The sequence below is a fragment of the Artemia franciscana genome, chromosome 16 (assembly GCF_032884065.1).
Source record: "Artemia franciscana chromosome 16, ASM3288406v1, whole genome shotgun sequence".
Classification (NCBI taxonomy): Eukaryota; Metazoa; Arthropoda; class Branchiopoda; order Anostraca; family Artemiidae; genus Artemia; species Artemia franciscana.
In genome coordinates this window covers 18,084,833-18,105,301 of record NC_088878.1, presented here as the reverse complement: position 1 = coordinate 18,105,301, position 20,469 = coordinate 18,084,833, and the positions used below count along the sequence as shown (strand labels likewise).

The 20,469-nt window shown below is 38.3% G+C and overlaps 1 protein-coding gene across 4 annotated transcripts in view; it reads right to left on the bottom strand.

Annotated features, from left to right (window-relative positions):
• LOC136037157 (zinc finger protein 62 homolog) overlaps positions 1-19,551 on the bottom strand; it is a 47,299-nt gene extending 27,748 nt beyond the window's left edge. Inside the window, exons 1-2 of one of the 4 annotated variants that reach the window (XM_065719680.1) lie at positions 19,419-19,551; positions 514-642 (exon numbers count right to left, since the gene is read on the bottom strand). In XM_065719680.1, the coding sequence (XP_065575752.1) occupies positions 514-560 (47 nt within the window). In that variant the 5' untranslated portion in view covers positions 561-642; positions 19,419-19,551. Of the gene's footprint in view, positions 1-513; positions 643-15,701; positions 15,722-18,748; positions 18,768-19,418 lie in introns of those variants that run through there. The other 3 variants (XM_065719682.1, XM_065719681.1, XM_065719683.1) reach the window with 3 other exon arrangements.
• Between the last annotated feature and the right edge of the window lie 918 nt (positions 19,552-20,469).

The window sequence follows — 20,469 nt, the reverse complement described above, 5'->3', positions numbered from 1 at the left end:
TGGGAAAACACGTCAAATGGTCAAGCGATCTCGAACACTATCAAATTCGGTCTAAAAATAAAATCTTATTACATATGTTCTAAACTCCACTCTACATAGCAATACAATTTTTGTTGTTTGGTAGTTTTACATATAGTCTAGGGCTATATATGGACCATTAGGACAGGAAGGGGTGAATTGTCACAAACATAACTTTCAATAAAAAATAACATAAAATTAGCAATCAATAAATGTCTCCCCTTTTTTGTTCTAGTGACAGATAGATTACAAAAACATATTTTAAATTTTGGTAAAGGTACAACAAGAAAGATCCAGAAAGGCAAGCAAATCATGCAAAATTATTGGAAATCATACCAATTAGGGGGAGACCCAATGGCAGAGGCCTCCTTTCCTGCGTAAATTCATTTAACGGATACATAAAAGAAAGGTAAAGCAATTTCTTGTTGTTTCTACATTTCACTGTAATTAAAACAGTTCGTCTCCTTAGTAGTCATGGTTAAAATCACTACTCACCAGTTCCTGATTCGCTCCCATCCCTTATGTTTTTTTTTCCTTCCCATTTTGTTGCCTACACTTCCCGATGTATGTAATAAATTGGAAGTCCAAGAATAGCCTTTTCAAGTTACCGTGCTGAATCCACTCCTAAAAAAAATTAGAATAGACATTTATTATATGTAATAGACAAGGGAAATCTATGATAAAAGGTGAAAAAAGTGTGGCCGGCGTTTACCCCCTCAGAAAATATCACCCATAGCGGAAAATACCACCCCCATGTGACTGGCTGGTCTCCAGCCACTTTGGGCTTAAAAAAGGACTGAACTCTCAATTTCTGATCTAATGAGCATATTCCGAAGTTTCTACGGCTATGAGGTGGAGGTGTTGATGAGGAAGTGACAATCCTCATCCTTTATGGAATAAATCAGCTCGTACTGGCGTTTAATGTTACTCATTATTTTCATAATATCAGCGTGGATCTGAAATATTCCCAGATATCATAAGGGAGTAGATATCAATTTCACATTTTCATGCGTTTTTAAGCTTCCTTTCGACCCCCCGCCCTCCCATCAAAAACGACACCCCCCTCAAACTAAATCCTGGTTATGGCCCTCAGATTATGCATCTATTTCTGCCTCACTCTCTCCCTTAGAACTGTTTCTGTATTTACCTAGTAACTTAATGAGAGATGGAATGTTTTTGCATGAAAATGCACCCGTTGAGGCATACCTAACTACAAAGACCTCCCTCCCTAACTACAAGACAATCAGAGAGCCAAATTGTATAAGTTTAAATGCGTTTTAAAGTTTTCAATTCGTCCAATAATTACAGATAGTGTTTATTATTGGGAAACATACTGATATTTTTCGCGGAGGAGTTTTCTGAAGGAGGGATTGAGAGGATTGTCAGGGGGAATTTTTCAGTGGGGAGAAATTTTTGGGAATAATTTCCTTTCAGCGGAGATCAAATTGTCTAATCCGTACACTTCCCTTAACAATTCTCAACTAAACTAAAAAAAAAACATAACTCAAACAAAATTCTCAAATTTGGAAAACCCTTTTTTCCGCGTGGGGTATTTTCTTGGGGGGGGGGGGTAAACGCCTTGAACCAAAAATAGTGATTCAAATTATCACGAATCTTTGTCACATATAAATGCAACAAATGCAAAATAAGTTAAGAATAACAAAAGATGAAAACCATTACTTTTTCTTTCTTGATATGAGCTGAAGCAAAAAATTATATTGTTCAAACCCTTCTTAGCATAATTGATAACTAGAAGAAATCTTCTGGTTTGAAAGATACAAAAATTTGAAAATATCACTTTGGGGGATGATTTCATTGATAAGTGGCTGTTTTTGCTTTTTCATTAAACAAGAGCTAAGAGCTCATATGGCACTAAGAATCAAATAGATTGCTTTAAAAGGAAAATCAGAGGCTTAATGCCAGTCGGGATTTAAAATAAGAGCTCTGAGTCACGAGCGCCTTCTAAATATCAAAATTCATCAAGATCCGATCACCCACTCGTAAGTTAAAAATACCTCAATTTTTCTAATTTTTCCTCTCCCTTTAGCCCCTCAGATGGTCGAATCGGAGACAACGAGTTTATCAAGTCAATTTGTAAACTTCCCTGACACGCCTACTAATTTTCATCGTCCTAGCACGTCCAGAGGCCCCAAAATCGTCAAAGCACTGAGCCCCACCCCCTAACTCCCCCAAAGAGAGCGGATTCAGCCCGGTAATTTCAATCACGTATTTAGGACTTGTGATTATTTTCTCCACCAAGTTTCATCCCGATACCTCCACTCTAAGCGTTTTCCAAGATTTTAGGTTCCCCCTTCCAACCCCCAACCCCAATGTCACCGGATCCAGTCGGGATTTCAAATAAGAGCTCAGAGACACGATATCCTTCCAAACATCAAATTTCATTAAGATCCGATCACTCCTTCGTAAGTTAAAAATAACTATTTTTTTCTAATTTTTCAGAATTAACCCTCCCCCCAACTCCCCAAAGATAGCGGATCCGTTCCGGTTATGTTAATCACGTATCTAGGACTTGTGCTTATTTTTCCCATCACGTTTCATCCCACTCATTCCACTCTAAGCGTTTTCCAAGATTTTAGGTTCCCCCCCCAACGTCACCAGGTACGGTCAGGATTTAAAATAAGAGCTCTGAGACAAGATATCTTTCCAAACATCAAATCTTATTAAAATCCGATCACTCCTTCGTAAGTTAAAAATAACCCATTTTTTCAAATTTTTCAGAATTAAACCCCCTCCCCAACTCCCCCAAAGAGAGCGGATTCGTTTTGGTTATATCAATTACGTATCTAGGACTTTTGCTTGTTTTTCCCAACAAGTCTCATCCCGATCCCTTCACTCTAAGCGTTTTCCAAGATTTTAGCCCCCCCCCCCCAATGTCACCAGATCCGATCGGGATTTAAAATAAAAGCTCTGAGACACGATATCCTCCCAAACAAAAAATTTCATAAGATCCGATCACCCGTTCGTAAGTTAAAAATACCTCATTTTTTCTAATTTTTCCGATTTAACCATCCCACCACTCCCCCCCCCCAGATGGTCGAATCGGGTAAACGACAATTTTTAATTTAAATTGGTTTGGTTCCTGATAAGCCTGCCAAAATTCACTGTCCTAGCTTACCTGGAAGTGCCTAAAGTAGCAAAACCGGGACAGACAGACCGACAGAATTTGCGATAGCTATATGTCACTTGGTAGATACTAAGTGCCATTAAAATTGAACAAGAGCTAACAGATCATATGGTATGAGCTCTAACAAAATTCTATGAATCAATAGATTGATTTAAAAAGGAAAATAAGAAGCTTAATGCCGGTCAGGATTTAAAATAAGAGCTCTGAGTCACGATGTCCTTCTAAATATCAAAATTCATTAAGATCCGATCACCCACTCGTAAGTTATAAATACCTAATTTTTTCAAATTTTCCTTCTCCCTTTAGCCCCCCAGATGGTCGAATCTGGGAAAACGACTTTATCAAGTCAAATTGTGCAGCTCCCTGACACGTCTACCAATTTTCATCGTCCTAGCACGTCCAGAAGCACCAAACTCGCCAAATCACTGAACCCCTCCACCCAAATCCCCCAAAGAGAGCGAATCCAGTACGATTCTGTCAATCACGTATCATGGACATTTGTTTATTCTATCCACCAAGCTTCATCCCGATTCCTCCTCTCCAAGTGTTTTTCCAAGATTCCCCCCTCCAACTCCCCCCAATGTCAAAAGATCTGGTCGGGATTTTAAATAAGAGCTCTGAGACATGAATTCCTTCTAAAAATCAAATTTCATTAAGATCCGATCATCTATTCGTAAGATAAAAATACTCCAATTTTCACGTTTTCCAAGAATTCCGGTTTCCCCCTCCAACTCCCCCCAATGTCACAGGATCTGGTCGGAATTTAAAATTGGAACTTTGAAGCACAAGATCCTTCTAAATATCAAATTTCTTTAAAATCTGGTAACCCTTTTGTAAGTTACAAATACCTCAATTTTCAAAATTACCCCCCCCCCCAATTCCACCAAAAAGAGCAGATCCGGTCCGGTTATGTTAGTCACGTATCTTAGACAGGTTTCTATTCTTCCCATCCAGTTTCATCCTGATCTCACCACTTTAAGTATTTTCTAAGATTTCCGGTCTCCCCAACTGCCCCCCCCCCCAAATTACGCTTGATCCGGTTAAGATTTAAAATAAGAGATCTGAGTTACGAGATCCTTCAAATATGAAGTTTCATGAAGATCCGATCACTCCTTTGTAAGTTAAAAATACGTCATTTTTTCTTATTTTTCAGAATTACCCCCCCCCTAAAAGAGCGGATCTGTTCCAATTATGTAAATCACGTATATAAGACTTCTGATTATTTTCCCCACCAAGATTTCATCCCGATCCCTCCAATCTAAGCGTTTTCCATGATTTTAGGTTCCCCCACCCCAAACTTCCCCCAGTGTTACCAGATCCGGTCAGGATTTGAAATAATTGCTTTGAGACACGATATCCTTCTAAATATCAAATTTCATTGAGATCCGATCACCCGTTCGTAAGTTAAACCCCAATTACCACAAAGAGAGCGGATCCGTTCCGTTTATGTCAATCATGTATCCAGGACTTGTGCTTATTTTTCCCACCAAGTTTCATCCCGATCCCTCCACTCTAAGTGTTTCCCAAGTTTTAGGTTTCCCCCTCCCAACTCCCCCCCCCCAATGTCACCAGATCCGGTCGGGTTTTAAATAAGAGCTCTGAGCCACGATATCCTTCTAAATATCAAATTTCATTGAGATCCGATCACTCGTTCGTAAGTTAAAAATACCTCATTTGTTCTAATTTTTCAGAAATACCCCCCCCCCCCTAACTACCCCAAAGAGAGCGGATCCGTTCCGTTTATGCCAATCATGTATCTAGGACTTGTGTTTATTTTTCCCGCCAAGTTTCATCCCGATCCCTCCACTCTAAGTGTTTTCCAAGTTTTAGGTTTCCCCCTCCCAACTCCCCCCCCCATTTTCCCCAGATCCGTTCAAGCTTTAAAATAAGAGGTCTAAGACACGATATCCTTCTAAACATCAAATTTCATTGTGATCCGATCACCCGTTCGTAAGTTAAAAATACCTCATTTTTCCTAATTTTTCAAAATTACCCCCTCCCCCAACTGCCCCGAAGAGAACGGATCCGTTCTGATTATGTCAATCATGTATCTGGGACTTGTGCCTATTTTTCCCATCAAGTTTCATCCCGATCCCTCCACTCTAAGTGTTTCCAAGATTTTAGGTTCCCCCCCTGCAACTCCCCCCAATGTCATCAGATCCGGTCGGGATTTAAAATAAAAGCTCTGAGACACAATATCATTCCAAACATCAAATTTCATTAAGATCCCATCAACCGGTCATAAGTTAAAAATACTTCATTTTTTCTATTTTTTACGAATTAACCGGGCCCCCACTCCCCCCCAGATGGTCAAATTGGGAAAACAACTATTTCGAATTTAAGTTGGTCATGTCCCTGATACACCTGCCAAATTTCATCGTCCTAGCTTACCTGGAAGTGCCTAAAGTAGCAAAACCGGGACCGACAGACCGACAGAATTGGCGATTGCTATATGTCACTTGGTTAATACCAAGTGCCATAAAAAGCGACAAATCTGACTCCATCCCTTTTTGAATGTAGAAATTGACACCACAATTCAGAGAACATATTGTAATTCTCTTTTTTAATCCAGCTTCTAATAAACACATTTCTTTTGTCCTGACTTGATTTTTCTCCATTTTCCTAGTGAAAATGCGCCAAATGAAAGATTTCTCCCCTCAAAAAACACGCCGATTCGAAAAATTAAATGCACAACCGCCTAAAAAAGTGCCAAAATGACACAAATGCGCCCCACTGATCACTCTGTAGGTCAAGAAAATTAATACATAAAGATCCCGATCGAATAGAAAGCAACCAGGAAATACATGCAACATAGAGGAGAAATTAAAACATGATTACCTTGATTTAATCCCAATTCAAACTCTTTGTGGTAACGTATTTTACGTAATAAGCGATGCGGCTTAATGGTAACCGAACTCTAAGAGACAGAGTCTTGATAACAATAGACACATCAAAAGAATCAAATTTGTATCTTTATTCAAAATACATAAAATTCATCAAATTTAATACTACCCATGAGACTTTACAAGCCTGAGAAAAAATTTGAACAATTTTTAAACAAGAGGTACACCTAGAACATCAAGTGAATCTTAATGAAAATCACGCCATGAGATCCAGAATATCAGAGAATCCTATTGTAGAGGTTTCAAGCTCCTACATACAAAAATGTGGGGTTTTGCACATTTTGCCATAAGAAAAATCAAAGAGGCATATTTATTTGTTTTCTCCAAGGAAGATCATATCGAACCAGCTGTCCTCAAACATCTGGAGAAGGCTCATTTGATCGGAAAGTTCTAGCGACCAAAACTATTCTAGTGACCAAAAGTTCTAGTTTCAAGTGACCAAAACTATTGGAATACAGCTAGCCAGCCTTCAACGTCCTTTCCCCGCAAAATATCTTCCTTAAACTTTTGAGATAGCCATTGTGTTCAGCAAAGTCAAAAGATCTAATAACTGTGTCTTTGAGGAGGAACTGACACCTCACAGTTCCTTGGAGAAGGCCTGCAAGGTACGAACTTTATGTTCATTGTTAACCGATTGCTTTGGTTATTGGGAAGAATACAAACATTTTGGGCGGGGGAGGCATTTTTCTGGACCGAGGGATGCGTCGGAGAATATTTAGATGCAGGAATTTGTCGTGGGTAAGAGAATGTGCCATGAAGGGAAAGCCGGATTTTCCGGTATCAGTTAAAAAACGATCAGAAATTAAATGAAATAAACACAAGTTTTTTCCAACTGAAAGAAATTATTTTTTTATATGAGGGGAATTTTTCCCTCCTCAATACCTCACTTATTACGCTGAAGTTTATTTAGAACTTTAAAAAAAGCTTATTATACCAAATAGTTTGTGTCCATTTTAAGTTTTAGTGTTGCTCCTTACTTTCAGTTGAAGACATTTGTTTTTTTATTTACTTAATAGTGTCCAAAAATGCTTCCTTTCTTACCTTGACCTATATGAGTATATTAAAAACTTACAGACGAAATGAGTTTTAAATACCGAGGATAATGAAGAAGCCAACAACTAAAATTATTTTAAAGACTTGAGTTACAGTATCTGGTATTGCTAACCACTGATAATTTTAACATTCAACAGTTAGAGGAAACAACTTCAAATCAGAGGCAACGCTATAGCGTTACCCATAGTAATGGCCGTACGGCTTCAATGTTTTATTTTTTTTTTCCAGAGGCATTTGGAAGGGGTGATCCTAGAAACTTCGGAAGGGGTTCATTCAATTGAAATCGGAAATTTTAGTGCTCTTTTTAAGAGTCAAAACTAATTGGAGGGCAGCTATTCTTCCCCCGCGGCCTTTTTCCCCCAGGTGTATCAGATAAAAATTTGTAGACAGCGATTTTGTTACAAATAGTTCAACGATCAGATAAAAAAAAATCTGGGAGTCAAAACAACCCCTCAGCGCCCGGGAGTAAATGTTTTAAGTTATGCCCTGGGAGCATATCTGATTCTAATAGAAGGAACGCTCGTATAAACTACAAAGAGGCCTCATTTGATTGGAAATTGAAAGTTCTAGTTCACTTTTTAACAATCAAACGATGATCGGAGGGCAACTAGTCTCTACGCCTTTTTCCCCAAACCCAACCCAATAAAAATTTTAAGACATCTATTTTGTTGTAAATAGTAGTTTAAACATCAAATAACAAAAACTCTGGGATCAACACAAGCCCCAAGACCCCGGGGGAAAGGGTTTTAAGTTATGCCCAAGTTTTTATGTAAGGAGTGGTTGTATGAACTTCAGAGGTGGCTCATTAGATTGGAATAAAAATGGTTACCTTTATATGAGTAAAAAAGGATTGGATGGCATCTACTACCCCCCTCCACACACATCCTCTTTTCCCCTAATAAAACCAACTGAAAATTCGAGATTGCCAGTTTGTTTGGAACAGTCCAACAATTAGATAACACAAACTTCGGGGTCAATATACCCCCCAGAGCCAAGGAGAAGGGTTGTAAGTTATTACCAGGGGACATATAAGGTTCTTATGGAAGGAGTGGTTTTATAATCCTCAGTAGGAGTTCAAAATACTAGAAATGGGGTTCTGATTTCCTTTTTAAAAGTCAAAAGTGATCCAATGGCAACCAGTCCCCTCCCCCGTCTTTTCTCCAATGACTCCGATCGGATTTTTTATACAGCCATTTTGTTCAAAATAAGTCAAGAATCATATAACAAAAACTCCAGGGATAACACAGCCCTCCAGAACCACGGGGCACGCGTTGCAAATTATGCCCTAAGGAAATAAAAGGTTTTGTATAGAAAGAACGATCGTATAAACTTCGGAGGGAGCTCATTCGATTGTAAATCGGAATTTTTAGTGCTCTTTTTAAGCGTCAAAAATGACAGGAGGGCAACTAGCCCCCTCCCACAAGGATCTTTTTCCCGAAATGCATCCTGGCACTTGGGACGAGGTCAGAAGAGCCAAGAACCAACTACTCATATGGCGTGAGCTCTAGGAAAATCCTAAGAATCAATAGATTGATTTAAAAGGAAAATAAGAGATTTAATACCGGTCGGGATTTAAAATAAGAGCTCTGATACATGAGGTCCTTCTAAATATCAAACTTCATTAAGATCCGATCACCCACTCATAAATTAAAAATACCTCATTTTTTCTAATTTTTCCTCTCCCTTCAGCCCCCCAGATGGTCGAATCGAAAAAAACCACTTTCTCAAGTCAATTTGTGCAGGTCCCTGACACGCCTACCAATTTTCATGGTCCTAGCACGTCCAGAAGCACCAAACTCGCCAAAGCACTGGACCCCCGTAATTCCCCATAAGAGAGCGGATCCAGTCCGGTTAAGTCAATAACGTATCTACGACATTTGCTTATTCTACCCACCAGGTTTCACCCCAATCTCTACATTCTAATCTTTTCCAATATTTCCAGTTTCCTCCTCTAACTCCCTCATTGTCACCAGATCTGGTCGGGATTTAAAATAAGAGCTCTGAGACATGAGTTCCTTCTAAATATCAAATTTCATTAAGATCTGGTCACCCGATCTTAAGTTAAAAACACCTCAATTTTTCTAATTTTTCTGAATAAGCCCCCCCACAAATCCTCCGAAGAGAGCAGATCCATTGCAATTATGACAATCACGTATATAGAGCTTGTGCTTATTCTTCCCGTCAACTTTCATTCCGATTCCTCCACTCTAAGCATTTTCCAAGATTTCTGGTTTCCAATATTTGTTTCCCCCTCCTAACCCCCTATATCCCCGGATCCGATTCGAATTGAAAATGAAGCATCTGAGACATAAGATCTATCTATATATCAAGTTTCATTAGGTCCGATCACCCATTTGTAAGATAAAAATACCTCAATTTTTCACGTCTTCCAAGATTTCCGGTTTCCCCCTCCAACTCCCCCCAATGTCGCTGGATCTGGAAGGGATTTAAAATAAAAGCTCAAGCATAAGATTCTTCTAAATATCAGATTTCATTAAGATGTGATAACCCATTCGTAAGTTGCAAATACCTCATTTTTTCTCCCCCAAAGAGAGCAGATCCGGTCCGATTATGTCAGTAATGTATTTTGTACTTGTGCTTATTCTTCCCACCAGGTTTCATCCTGATTTCTTTGATCACTCCTTTGTAAGTTAAAAATACCTCATTTTTTCTAATTTTTCAGAATTAACCCTGCCCCCCAACTCCCCCAAAGAGAGCAGATCCATTCCATTTATATCATTCACGTATCTAGGAGTTGTGCTTATTTTTCCCACCAGGTTTCATCCTGATCCCTCTACTTTAGGCGTTTTCCAATTGGCTCTTGATTGGCGTGTCAATCACAATCCTGGACAGTGACCATTTCCATTTAAGGAGCATCAGGAATGTTATTTGCTTACCATAGATCATAACCAGCCGTATCTTACCGCTTTTCCAGACCAGAAAAACGCATCGACGAGAAGAAACACCAAAAGAGAATGAGCATTGGTTGGTAGAAAAAATACAGGTACCTTGAGTATAGTGTCAGCAAAGACTGTGTGGACTGCTTTGCGTGCATGCGGTTTCCTACTGAACCAAAACGCAAAAAGACAGAAGATGCGTGAGTTAAAAATGGAGTTTGCTCCTTGAACAAGATGATGAGTCAAGGGACAGAGAACCTTGGTAAGATGAAAGAACATTTTGGAAGTGCTGTTCATCAGTCAGCAGTAATTGATATGGCAGTTTACGAAAATCTTGAGAACAGCATCAAAAACGTATTTGATGAAAGGAATAAGGCCTTGAAAAGACATCAAGAAAAGGAATTAACTGAAAACCAACAAGGGATCACGTTTCTTATAGAGATATTAAATACGCTAGGAAAAGAACAGACAGCTCTTTGCAGCATGGCTGATGACAGTGATGGAAATTTCTGTCAAATTCTTAACCTTGTTGCTTGCTGCAATCCACAATTCAGCAGCTCGATGCATGAAAGAACAATGAAAGGGAATACGGTGAACTACCTCAATGGTGTTTTGCAAAACCAATTCTTTGAGGTACTGGGCAATGAAATCAAGCACATAACTGTAATGTATGTGAAAAATAGTGGTGCATATTCAATTATTGAAGATACCACTCCAGACTGTGCACATGAAGAAAGTCTTGTGATTGTGTCAGGTATGTTGACTGGAATGGCACCATCCAGGAGAAACTTTCAGCCATAGTACCAGTTGAATCAGAAAAAGGTGAAGAAACTGCCAACAAGATTCTAGAAGTTATGTGTCAGAGCTATGATTTTGTAAGTTAAATGTCTGGTGTTTAACAGAGTGTCAAGGAACACATATCAACCAAACTTGGGAGACAAGTACACTACATTCGATGCATGGCTCATAGAGAGATACAAATCACAAGCCTTTCTTAGTGCTCACAGTCTGGAGTGGTATATGCAATAATTGAATATGCACCACTATTGTTCACATCAGTTACATTTGCTAACTTGATTTTGTAACCAAGTACCTCAATGAATTGGTTTTGCAAAACACCAATAAGCTAGTTCACCATATTCCTTTTCATCATTTTTTCATGCAATCAGTAGCTGAGATGTAGATTGCAGCAAGCAATAAGGTTAACAATTTGAAAAAAAAATCCCATTGCTGTCATCAGCTGCACCATGAAGAGCTATCTGTTGTTTTCCTATAATGTTTTTAATTTATTGATAAGAGCTTGACTCCTTGTTGGTTTTCAATTAAATTCTTTTCTTGCTGTCTTTTCAAGGCCTTAGTGTTTTCATCCAATGTTTTTGATGTTATGCTCGAGTTTGCTATAAACTGCTAAATAAATTACTCCTCTTTTGGAGTATGTTGCTTGTCAATGCATTTTTCTGGTTCAGAGAAGCAGCAAGATATGGCTGGTTAGGACCTATGTTAAGCAAATAACGTTTTGTGACACTCCTTAAGCGGGAATGGTTGCTCTCTGGGGTTGCACTTGACAGAAAAATCAAGAAACAGGCTTTCAACTCTTTTGTGTCTCAACTGTAAGTATAGCTGCTGACAGAACTTCAAGTTAAATTTAGGTTTTTGCCTACATTTTCACACATACTGGTAATATCAATTACCATAGTTTTTTTATTCGGCTACACGATGCACTGTCAAAATTCAACAAGCTCCTCACTGTCTTCTGACATGTTTTTGTCCAAGTCCCTTTTTGCAGGCTGAACTGGGAAATCTTTTTTTGGTAAAGATGTTAACAGTGCTGATTCACCTGACCATGCCAAAGCAATGTCTGTGGTATCTTTTGTATTAACTTACCAAGATTGAGATTTTGGTAGATGTCATGTCATTATATTCATGTTCTTTATTTAACCAAATAGACACTAGTGGCACCATCCATAAAACCACGGCAAAAGTGAAATCGCTGTTGCTGTAGCCTCTAGATTTATTGACCCAGATTGAAATTACAGCACACATCATATCAGTATTTTCATGTTCTTTACTTAACCAAACAAAAAATTTTGGCTCCTTCTTTAAATTCACAACACAAGTTGGTAAAATTGCTATATTTACCAATCTAGATTGGGATTTCATTAGATGTCACATTTGTATTTTCATGTTCTTTAACTGAATGGAAAACTGAGGCACCAACTGTAAAATCACTGCACAAGTTGGTAAAACTGCTGCATTTACCAACCAACATAGATATTTTGGTATGAGTCATGTCAGCATCTCTGTGCTCATTACCTTAATTAATTACCTTAATTTGCACTTCGGAGCAAATTAAGATCTGTAGATCTGTTGAATGCTCCTGAGTTGAGTCGGTGATGTCTCATAGCAGGTATGAGCAGGACGGAATGTCCCATTCATACTTCCAGTCTTTCGTGGCCCACTCTTTATCCAGTGCCTTCTTGAATGCTTCGGGGGTGGGGGCTGAGACTGTTGCTTCACACAGTTCATTCCAGGGGTTGACGACTCTGTTGGTGAAGAAACTTTTTCTGGCCCTGGTTCTGACTGACTGCTTGAACAGCTTCTTTGAGTGTCCTCTGGTGCACTGTGGGGGGCCTGGGTAGATGGGCAGGATCTTGGCATATGATGAGTTCAGCAATTTGCGGGTCATCATCATGTCGCTACGGTTGCGCCTGTACACGAGGGTAGGGAGGTTGAGAGCCCGTAAACGATCTTGATAAGGTTTGTCTCCAAGGTTTGTGATGGCCTTGGTTGCTCTCCTTTGGACTCCCTCAATTAGCCTGACATCTCCTTTGTATGTTGGGAAGGCAGCGCACATGCCAAAATCCAAAACGGGTCTAACTAGTGCCTTGTAAAGTTTCAGGAAAACTAGTGGGGATCTGCTGGTAACTGTTCTTTTGATCAGTCCTAAGTTTGTGTTGGCCTGGGACACGCTCTTGATGGTGTTGGCATGGAACTTGAGAAGGCTGTCAACGATGACCCCAAGGTCGCGTTCCTCTGTGCTGGTCTTGATGGGTGGATCGGAGTTGGAGGCATGTTCATGCATATGGTATTGGGCGCATGGGTTTGAGGATCCAAAGTGTAGCGTGCTGCACTTGCTTATATTGAACGATAAGAGCCATTTGTCTGCCCACAGCTGGATTTTCTGGACGTCTGTTTGCAGGGATTTTACATTCACTGCTCCAAATAGCTTTGAGTCGTCAGCATAGAGAGACAATTTGTTTTCCACCTCGCTGAATATATCATTGATGTAGATGTTGAACAGTGTAGGACCAAGAACAGTTCCCTGCGGTACTCCACTGATGACATCACAGGGCTCGGAAAAGACCTTTTCACCTCCAGCACCAAATAGCCTGACTCTCTGGGTTCGTCCTGACAGGAAGTCCATAAGCCAATTAACCAGGTTGGGGTGTAACTGGGCAGCAGTAAGCTTTTCTCTTAGCCTTTTGTGTGGGACTTTATCAAAGGCCTTAGCAAAGTCTAGTAAAACTAGGTCCACTGGCAATCCTTTGTCAAGCAAATCTGTAATGATGTCATATGTTTCCAGTAAATTTGTTTCAACTGACTTTCCTGGTTGAAACCCATGCTGATTAGGGGATAGGATATTGTTGACTTTCAGATGTTCCAGTATTGTATCATTGACCACTCTTTCAAGGATTTTTGCGACTACTGATGTGAGACTTATAGGTCTGTAGTTTTCTGCTTTAAGTCTGCTGCCTTTTTTGAATATTGGGGTCACAAAAGCAGTTTTCCAATCAGATGGGACAGATTTGGCATTAATAGACTTTTGGAATAGGTCAGACAGTGGTCCAGCGATGATGGTTGCCAGTTCCTTCAGCAATCTTGGGTGTAAGTGATCTGGTCCAGCCGATTTATTCGTGTCAAGATTTTGAAGCCGTTTGAGGATGTTGGAGGGGTCGATGCTGACTTGCTCCATCGTTGTGGGGGCTTCATAGCCCGGGCAGTTTGGCAGGGGGCCTTCCGGTTCACAGGTGAAAACTGAAGCAAAGTGCCTATTTAGTTCGTTTGCTACATCAGTTATGTTGGTTACGGTAGTGCTACAGGGTTTCACCAGTCTGAAGATAGTTCGACGGGAGTGGTTCTTGCTAGAGACATAATTCCAGAATTTTTTAGGATTTGTCTTACTTTCTTTGGCAAGATTGGACTCCAGATTTTCGTAGAGTTTTCTGGTGAGGTTTCTCAGCTTGTTTCGTGCCTTGGTGAATTTTGTGTGTTGCTGCAGGTCTCCTGACTGCCTGAACTTTTTCCATGACCTCTTTTTCCTGTTTATTTCTCTTTTGATGTCTTTTGTCATGTAGGGGAGGGATCTAGGTTTTGGTTTGAAACTGGTCTTCGTGTGGGCATCCTGAGCTTTCAGTAAAACACCCTTGAATTTGGTCCATTGTTCGTCAACTGTGCCACTTAGTACATTCGGCCAGTCTGTAGTGGATAATTCATTTCGAATAGCAATGTAGTCGACAAACACTTTTTTGACTAGCTTGTTCTTAAGTACCTTCACTTTCAGCATGAGCTCTATAGTTAGGTGATCGCTTTTACCAAGGGGTGGTGAGTAATCAATACTTTGAACTAAGCTTTTGTCATTCAAGATAACCAGGTCAAGTATTGTTGGGCGCTGAAACAATCTGTATCTAGTTGGTTGGTCAACTATCTGGTGTAGGGACAATTCACTGAGGCAATTTAGGAAAGGCTGTTGCTTGTCTTGTTCGGTTGGAGTGGCACCATATCCAAAACCGTTTATCCAGTTTATAGATGGAAGGTTGAAATCGCCGGTAATAAGCAGATGTCCTTTGAGGTTCGAATTTAGTGTGCATATTATTTCTGCTATTGCTTGTTCGGTTACAACTTGGGATGGGGCTGAGGGACTTCTGTAGATGCATCCGATTCTGACTGTCTCTGACACATGGCTCCCTGGCACACATAGATCAAAGCAAACTGCCTCAACAAAGGGGCAAAGGAGAGGAACATCAATTATCTTTGTATTGTATCCTGCTTTAGCGAGGGCTAGTGTTCCTCTTTTGCAACCCTGGGACGACAGATTTGAGAGAACTTGGTAACCCGGGATTTTCACATGGGAATCGTGAAGTTTGTTACTACTGTTTTTAGGGCAGACTTCAGTCAGTAAGATCACATCGAACTTTTTTGAGTCAATTAGGGTTTTTAGTTCATCAATTTTGTTGGGCAACTGGTCAACATTAGTAACACATACACTAAAGTCAGAACTTACGGTTGCTGGTTCTGGTTGGCTTCTGTCCAGTATGGACAGAATCCATTTATTACTTAAATAAATGGAAAATTGTGGCACCATCCATAAAATCACAGAAAGAGTCAGCAGTACTGCTATTTTAACTGATTATGTTCAAGATTTCTGTAGATGACATGTCAGTATTTTCCTAGTTTTTGTTTAACAGAACAAACAAATTTGGAGGCATCTGAAAATTGTGGTGCTTTGTACCTATATTTTACCAACTCATTTTTTTACCAAGTGGCTGGAAACATTGAGGAGAGGAAGTGTCCCACCCCACATGTGACAACCCTGGTAGCAACAATCCCATGGCCTAGTAAATGTTTGAGATCTTACAAAGACTGCATATCTTTTTTACAGGTTGAATGAAAGAAGTTATTGCTTACAAATGCACACTGGAGACGGCTGAATCAGTACTGAAGCTAAAAAATTTGTCAATGACAAGATGTACATCCAGATAAGGAAGTTTGACAGCTTTGTAGACCAGCTTAGACACCATTGTGGAAGTTCTCAAAGAGCTAAAAGAACAAAATAATTAAAAGAAAATGCTAAAGTTCTGCATTGCTGCATAACCTGCTTTGACTTTATTTTGAAGCTTATGTTCATGCACCAGGTCATGTTGAGGATGAAGGCTCTTGCAGAAGAAATGCAAGCTGAACACCTTAATCTGATGACTGCTGACAAAAAACTTAGGACACCATGAAATATTTTAGATTCTCTTCTGGAAGACCCAGATCAGATAGTTAGGCAAATTGAGGCAGCAAAAGCAGTGGCAGAAAATTTTGGTTGAATAGCAAGTGATGAGTTCCAACTTAAGCACCATCCTAGATGTCTGCCTACTTGTTATTCAGAAACAAATGCTAAATTTGGAGCCTACATGCTGGATGACTGGAAATTGAGCCCTAGTGAACAGCTTCTGGGGCCAGTATATAAAGGTTTACTTGGCAAAATGGATGGGTGCTATGAAAGCCTTTCTGAACTTGTTCTTGGAACTGTTTCCTGGAAAAGGCTTAGATCCCATGAAACAAATGCTAGAGCTAAAGGCTTAAAAACACTTTTTGGCCCGGACTGACATTGAAAGCAACAACATCATAAACTGCACCATCTTTGAGGGACTATTCCATGAAATTAATGCTGACAAACTGATATTCCCAACTCTCTAGTAAGTTTCCCAGGGTTGTGACAGTGCTAACAACTGTGGCAACAGCAGAAAGAAGTTTTAGCAAACTGAAACTGGTCATGACACATTTACACAGAATGATGGACGACAACTGTTTAGGTCACCTTGTTATGACGTGCTACAAGAATGACATTACAGATGAGCTGAAATTTAACAAATTACTAGAAATATGGCTGTCTTCCAAACCAAAACATTTGAATTTTTAATAGAGGGTATATAGTAGTATTTTTCTTCTTTTTTTGTTTAATATGTGTATTTTAATTTGAATTTACCAATTTTTCACTTTGCCATTTTTTTTAGATCTTTTTATGTTTAGGCTCAGTCACATATTCTTTGCTAGGTCTATTGTTGTTCATACACTTCTTATGGGAAAAAGAACTAATTATCTATTCTTCCTCAGGTAATATGATTATTTAGGCTGAATTACAACCCCAAGTTCTGTACTATAAATGGACATCATGTTAATTAGTAGTGAAAACAGTTGTTATAAATAATCAACCAGTCAATAAAATCAATCATACCCTCCCCAAACATTTTGGCTAGTAACATCCCTGGCTATAGGCAACACTATAGTGTTGCCTCTGGTCTAATTGAAAAAACAAGCTTTTCCACTGAAAGGAAGGGGGAAACATAGATCTGCTCTGTAAACAAAGTATGTAGTTTCTGCTTCACAACTTTCCTCAATCCCAATTTATGAACTTATAAAGATCTGCAAATACATTTCCTAAATTAAAAAAAAACAAAAAAAAAAAACACATTGATGTGGCTTAAATTCCACTCAAACAACTGGAATTGTATTTTCAAAACTAAAATTAGAAAAAAAAAGAAACTGAAAGTTAAGGTATAATATTACTTTGTCAAAATTTCAAAAGACATAGTATCTTAGCAATACCTTCCCAGAGTAGAGTATGTTTTTGGCCCTCAAATAATTACTAAAAGTTTCATTTTCCAAATCTAACCCCTTTCCAGGATAGCAAAAACTAACTTGTCTAGAATTTTACCATATTTTTTTTAACACTTTGGTAAGTATGGACTGTTTTACCTCTTGGGGCCCCCAAATGTAACTTTCCCCAGAGGCAATTATACAATGACAAGAGTACAAGAAGACATCACATAATTTATAGAATTTTTATTGCAATTAATTAATACACATGCAGCACATAAAAATATATAAAAAATCATTGATTTAGTATTTACTTTTAGATTTCTATAGGGTAAATAACCTATATACAAGGTTCTAAAGCCTAGGATAAGTGACACAAAAACAACATTTTGAGAAACAGGCTACTTTAATGTTCAGTTTAGATGAGGCTCTGAATTAAATTGGGTATAAGCCTAAATAAGTAACTGAACATAAGGAAACATGTTAGAAAATAGTTTTCACTTTATAATATGTAGAATAATCATAGTTACCACATTGTTTGTGCAGCCAGTCTACAATTTATGCCCTCCCCATCCCATTTCAAGGATATAGTCTTAATTATATATTTTTCATTGCATTATGCCACTTTATAAGTTGTTTTCCTAGTTTTTATTTCATCAAAGTTGATTCAAATTACAGTAACATTGGTTGAAACAACTGAGACACATTCTAAGAAAAGATAGCCTAGCCATTAATAATATAGGCTAATTTGGGGTATATATTTGCACATCAGGGGGGTGGGTGGGTTATGTATAGAAGGGATGCATGCATAATAATGTGTTAACTGTGATTATTCTGCATATTAGGAAGGAAGAACTATTTTGTTTAGATACAAAATATATAGTTAGGGCTTTTGACTTGGACCAGTCCAAGTTCTATATTTTTAATGCATTTAGCATCTGTTTCTTATCTCAAAACTGGTTCTTGTTTTGTCAAAGTTGGTTCAATTTACAGGTATACCTGTTGAAACAACTGAGATGTAGATAGGAAATGTATAATTTGGACTGCATATTGGCAAATCAAGGGGGAGAGTTGAGAGTAAAGGATAGTAGGGCTGTATACAAAATGCATTAACCATAATTATTCTAAATATTATGAAGTAAAAATTGTTTTCAACATTTTCCCTTCTCTCCAGGTTGTTCTCTATGCAAATATGTACATTTGAGGGGAGGGGAGATAAGTAACAAACCTCAAACAAAATTTGTTAACTATGATTACTCTGCATATTATGAAATAAGGATAACCTAGTTTTCTTACAGTTTCCTCATGTCCAGTTACTTATCTAGGCTTGCACATTAACTTATAATTTTTTTTAGAATTTAGCTTTTTACCTATAACTAACTGAAATGCTCAACAAAAGCTACCAACTTGACTATCTTACTAGGCTAATTCTTTAAGGTCGATTGTGCTCAGGGCTGCCAATTTTTTTAAAGGATTGTGTCATATTTTTTCCTAAAATGTGCTTTTTGTATCATCTCAGATTCCATAGTGTGTCATATTTTTTTGCTACAGGTGGTATCATATTTAGTTGTCAAAACTTTATTTAGAGTTTTGAACATACAATCTTTTCTAGATCAATTCAAAAAGGAGTAAACATAACCTTAAACTATTATCTTGGGATCATGACCTTTTATGATGTCATGAAAGAAATAGAAACATTCAATTAAATTCATGTTACACATTATAAATTTGTGTCTGGGCAGCCAACAAGGCAAATTTACATTTATAAAAGTTTTAGGGACAATCAATTTCAACAGTAAATTAAAAATAGATCTTTTTTATGACGTTGTAATCATAATCGGCTCTAGCTTCAATCTACTATTTTTTTCATTTTTGTTGGTGCCTTTTTAAGCCAGATGGATTTTTCTGAAAGAAAGATATCTCTGGAAATTTGTAATCTTGTCCAATGTTGGATACCCCTCCTGTAATCCTAAAAATGGGGGTTGCTGCTTATGTATAAAGCTTTGTCAAACTGCATGCTGTTTACTATTAAGTATGTACCAGTTGGCTATATCAAATATTCAATCAAGAAGCCAATTAAGTTCAGATATTCAGCGTGCATTTTGATTTGAAATTACCGCCTGTGGCAGTTTTCTTCGCGTGGTTTAAACTTTAAATATGATAATGGCATCTGTCCAGTATTTCGCACTGTTTGTGTGCTACTGCGACCGTTAGATAGCGCTATTCTCTTCCATTAATTTGTAGCTTTTGTGGAGGTAGAAAATTGAAATTTTACTTTTCTTTTTTTACCATTTAAAAAACAGGACTTGGATGACAAAAATATAATTTTTTTTAATGTGTCATTTTTGTCGATTGTGTCATTTTTTATTGAAAAATGTGTCGTTTTCGTCGACTGTGTCATCATTTCGACTGAATGTGTTATTGTGTCAAGCAACATCAAATTGTGTCATTTTGACACAAAATGTGTCAATTTGGCAGTCCAGATTGTTCTAATTAGCTTGAGGACGGTATTCAGATAGAAGTTGGGAAAAACTGGATTTGTGAATTTACAAATCACTTCAGCCTCATCTTCTATTAAGTTGAACTGAAAACCAGAATTTGAATATCGAAAGAATGGATGCTTCTTAGCGTAAGAGAATGTAAATAATAGAATGGACTGTCATGTGCATACTCAGTTTACAACTTTATTAAGGATTTGAGTCGTATCCGTGGCGAGAGAGCTTAAGTACCCTAGTTTACCGCAATTGCATCTTAACCAACGGCCCTTTTAAGGGCCAATAGATGGTTTAAACAAACAGGCGAAGTCACGTCAAACAGCGTAGTGTTCAGTGAAAAAAAAAGAAGGAAACTGAAGGGGCAGAATTATTTTAAAAATGAGTCAGAAGATTTGGCATGGCATTAAAAAGATCCAAACCATCTAATGAAAAGAAAAGACACAAAAGCCAATTTAGGCCAGTCCAATAAATCCGAAAAATACCCCAAAAAATGAACAGACTCATTTTTATACAATCCTGATAAGGTGATTAATTTCAGATTTGCCTCTCACTCAATCGAACTATCCCTCTTGGCTTTTTCTACAGTTAGCCGTGGC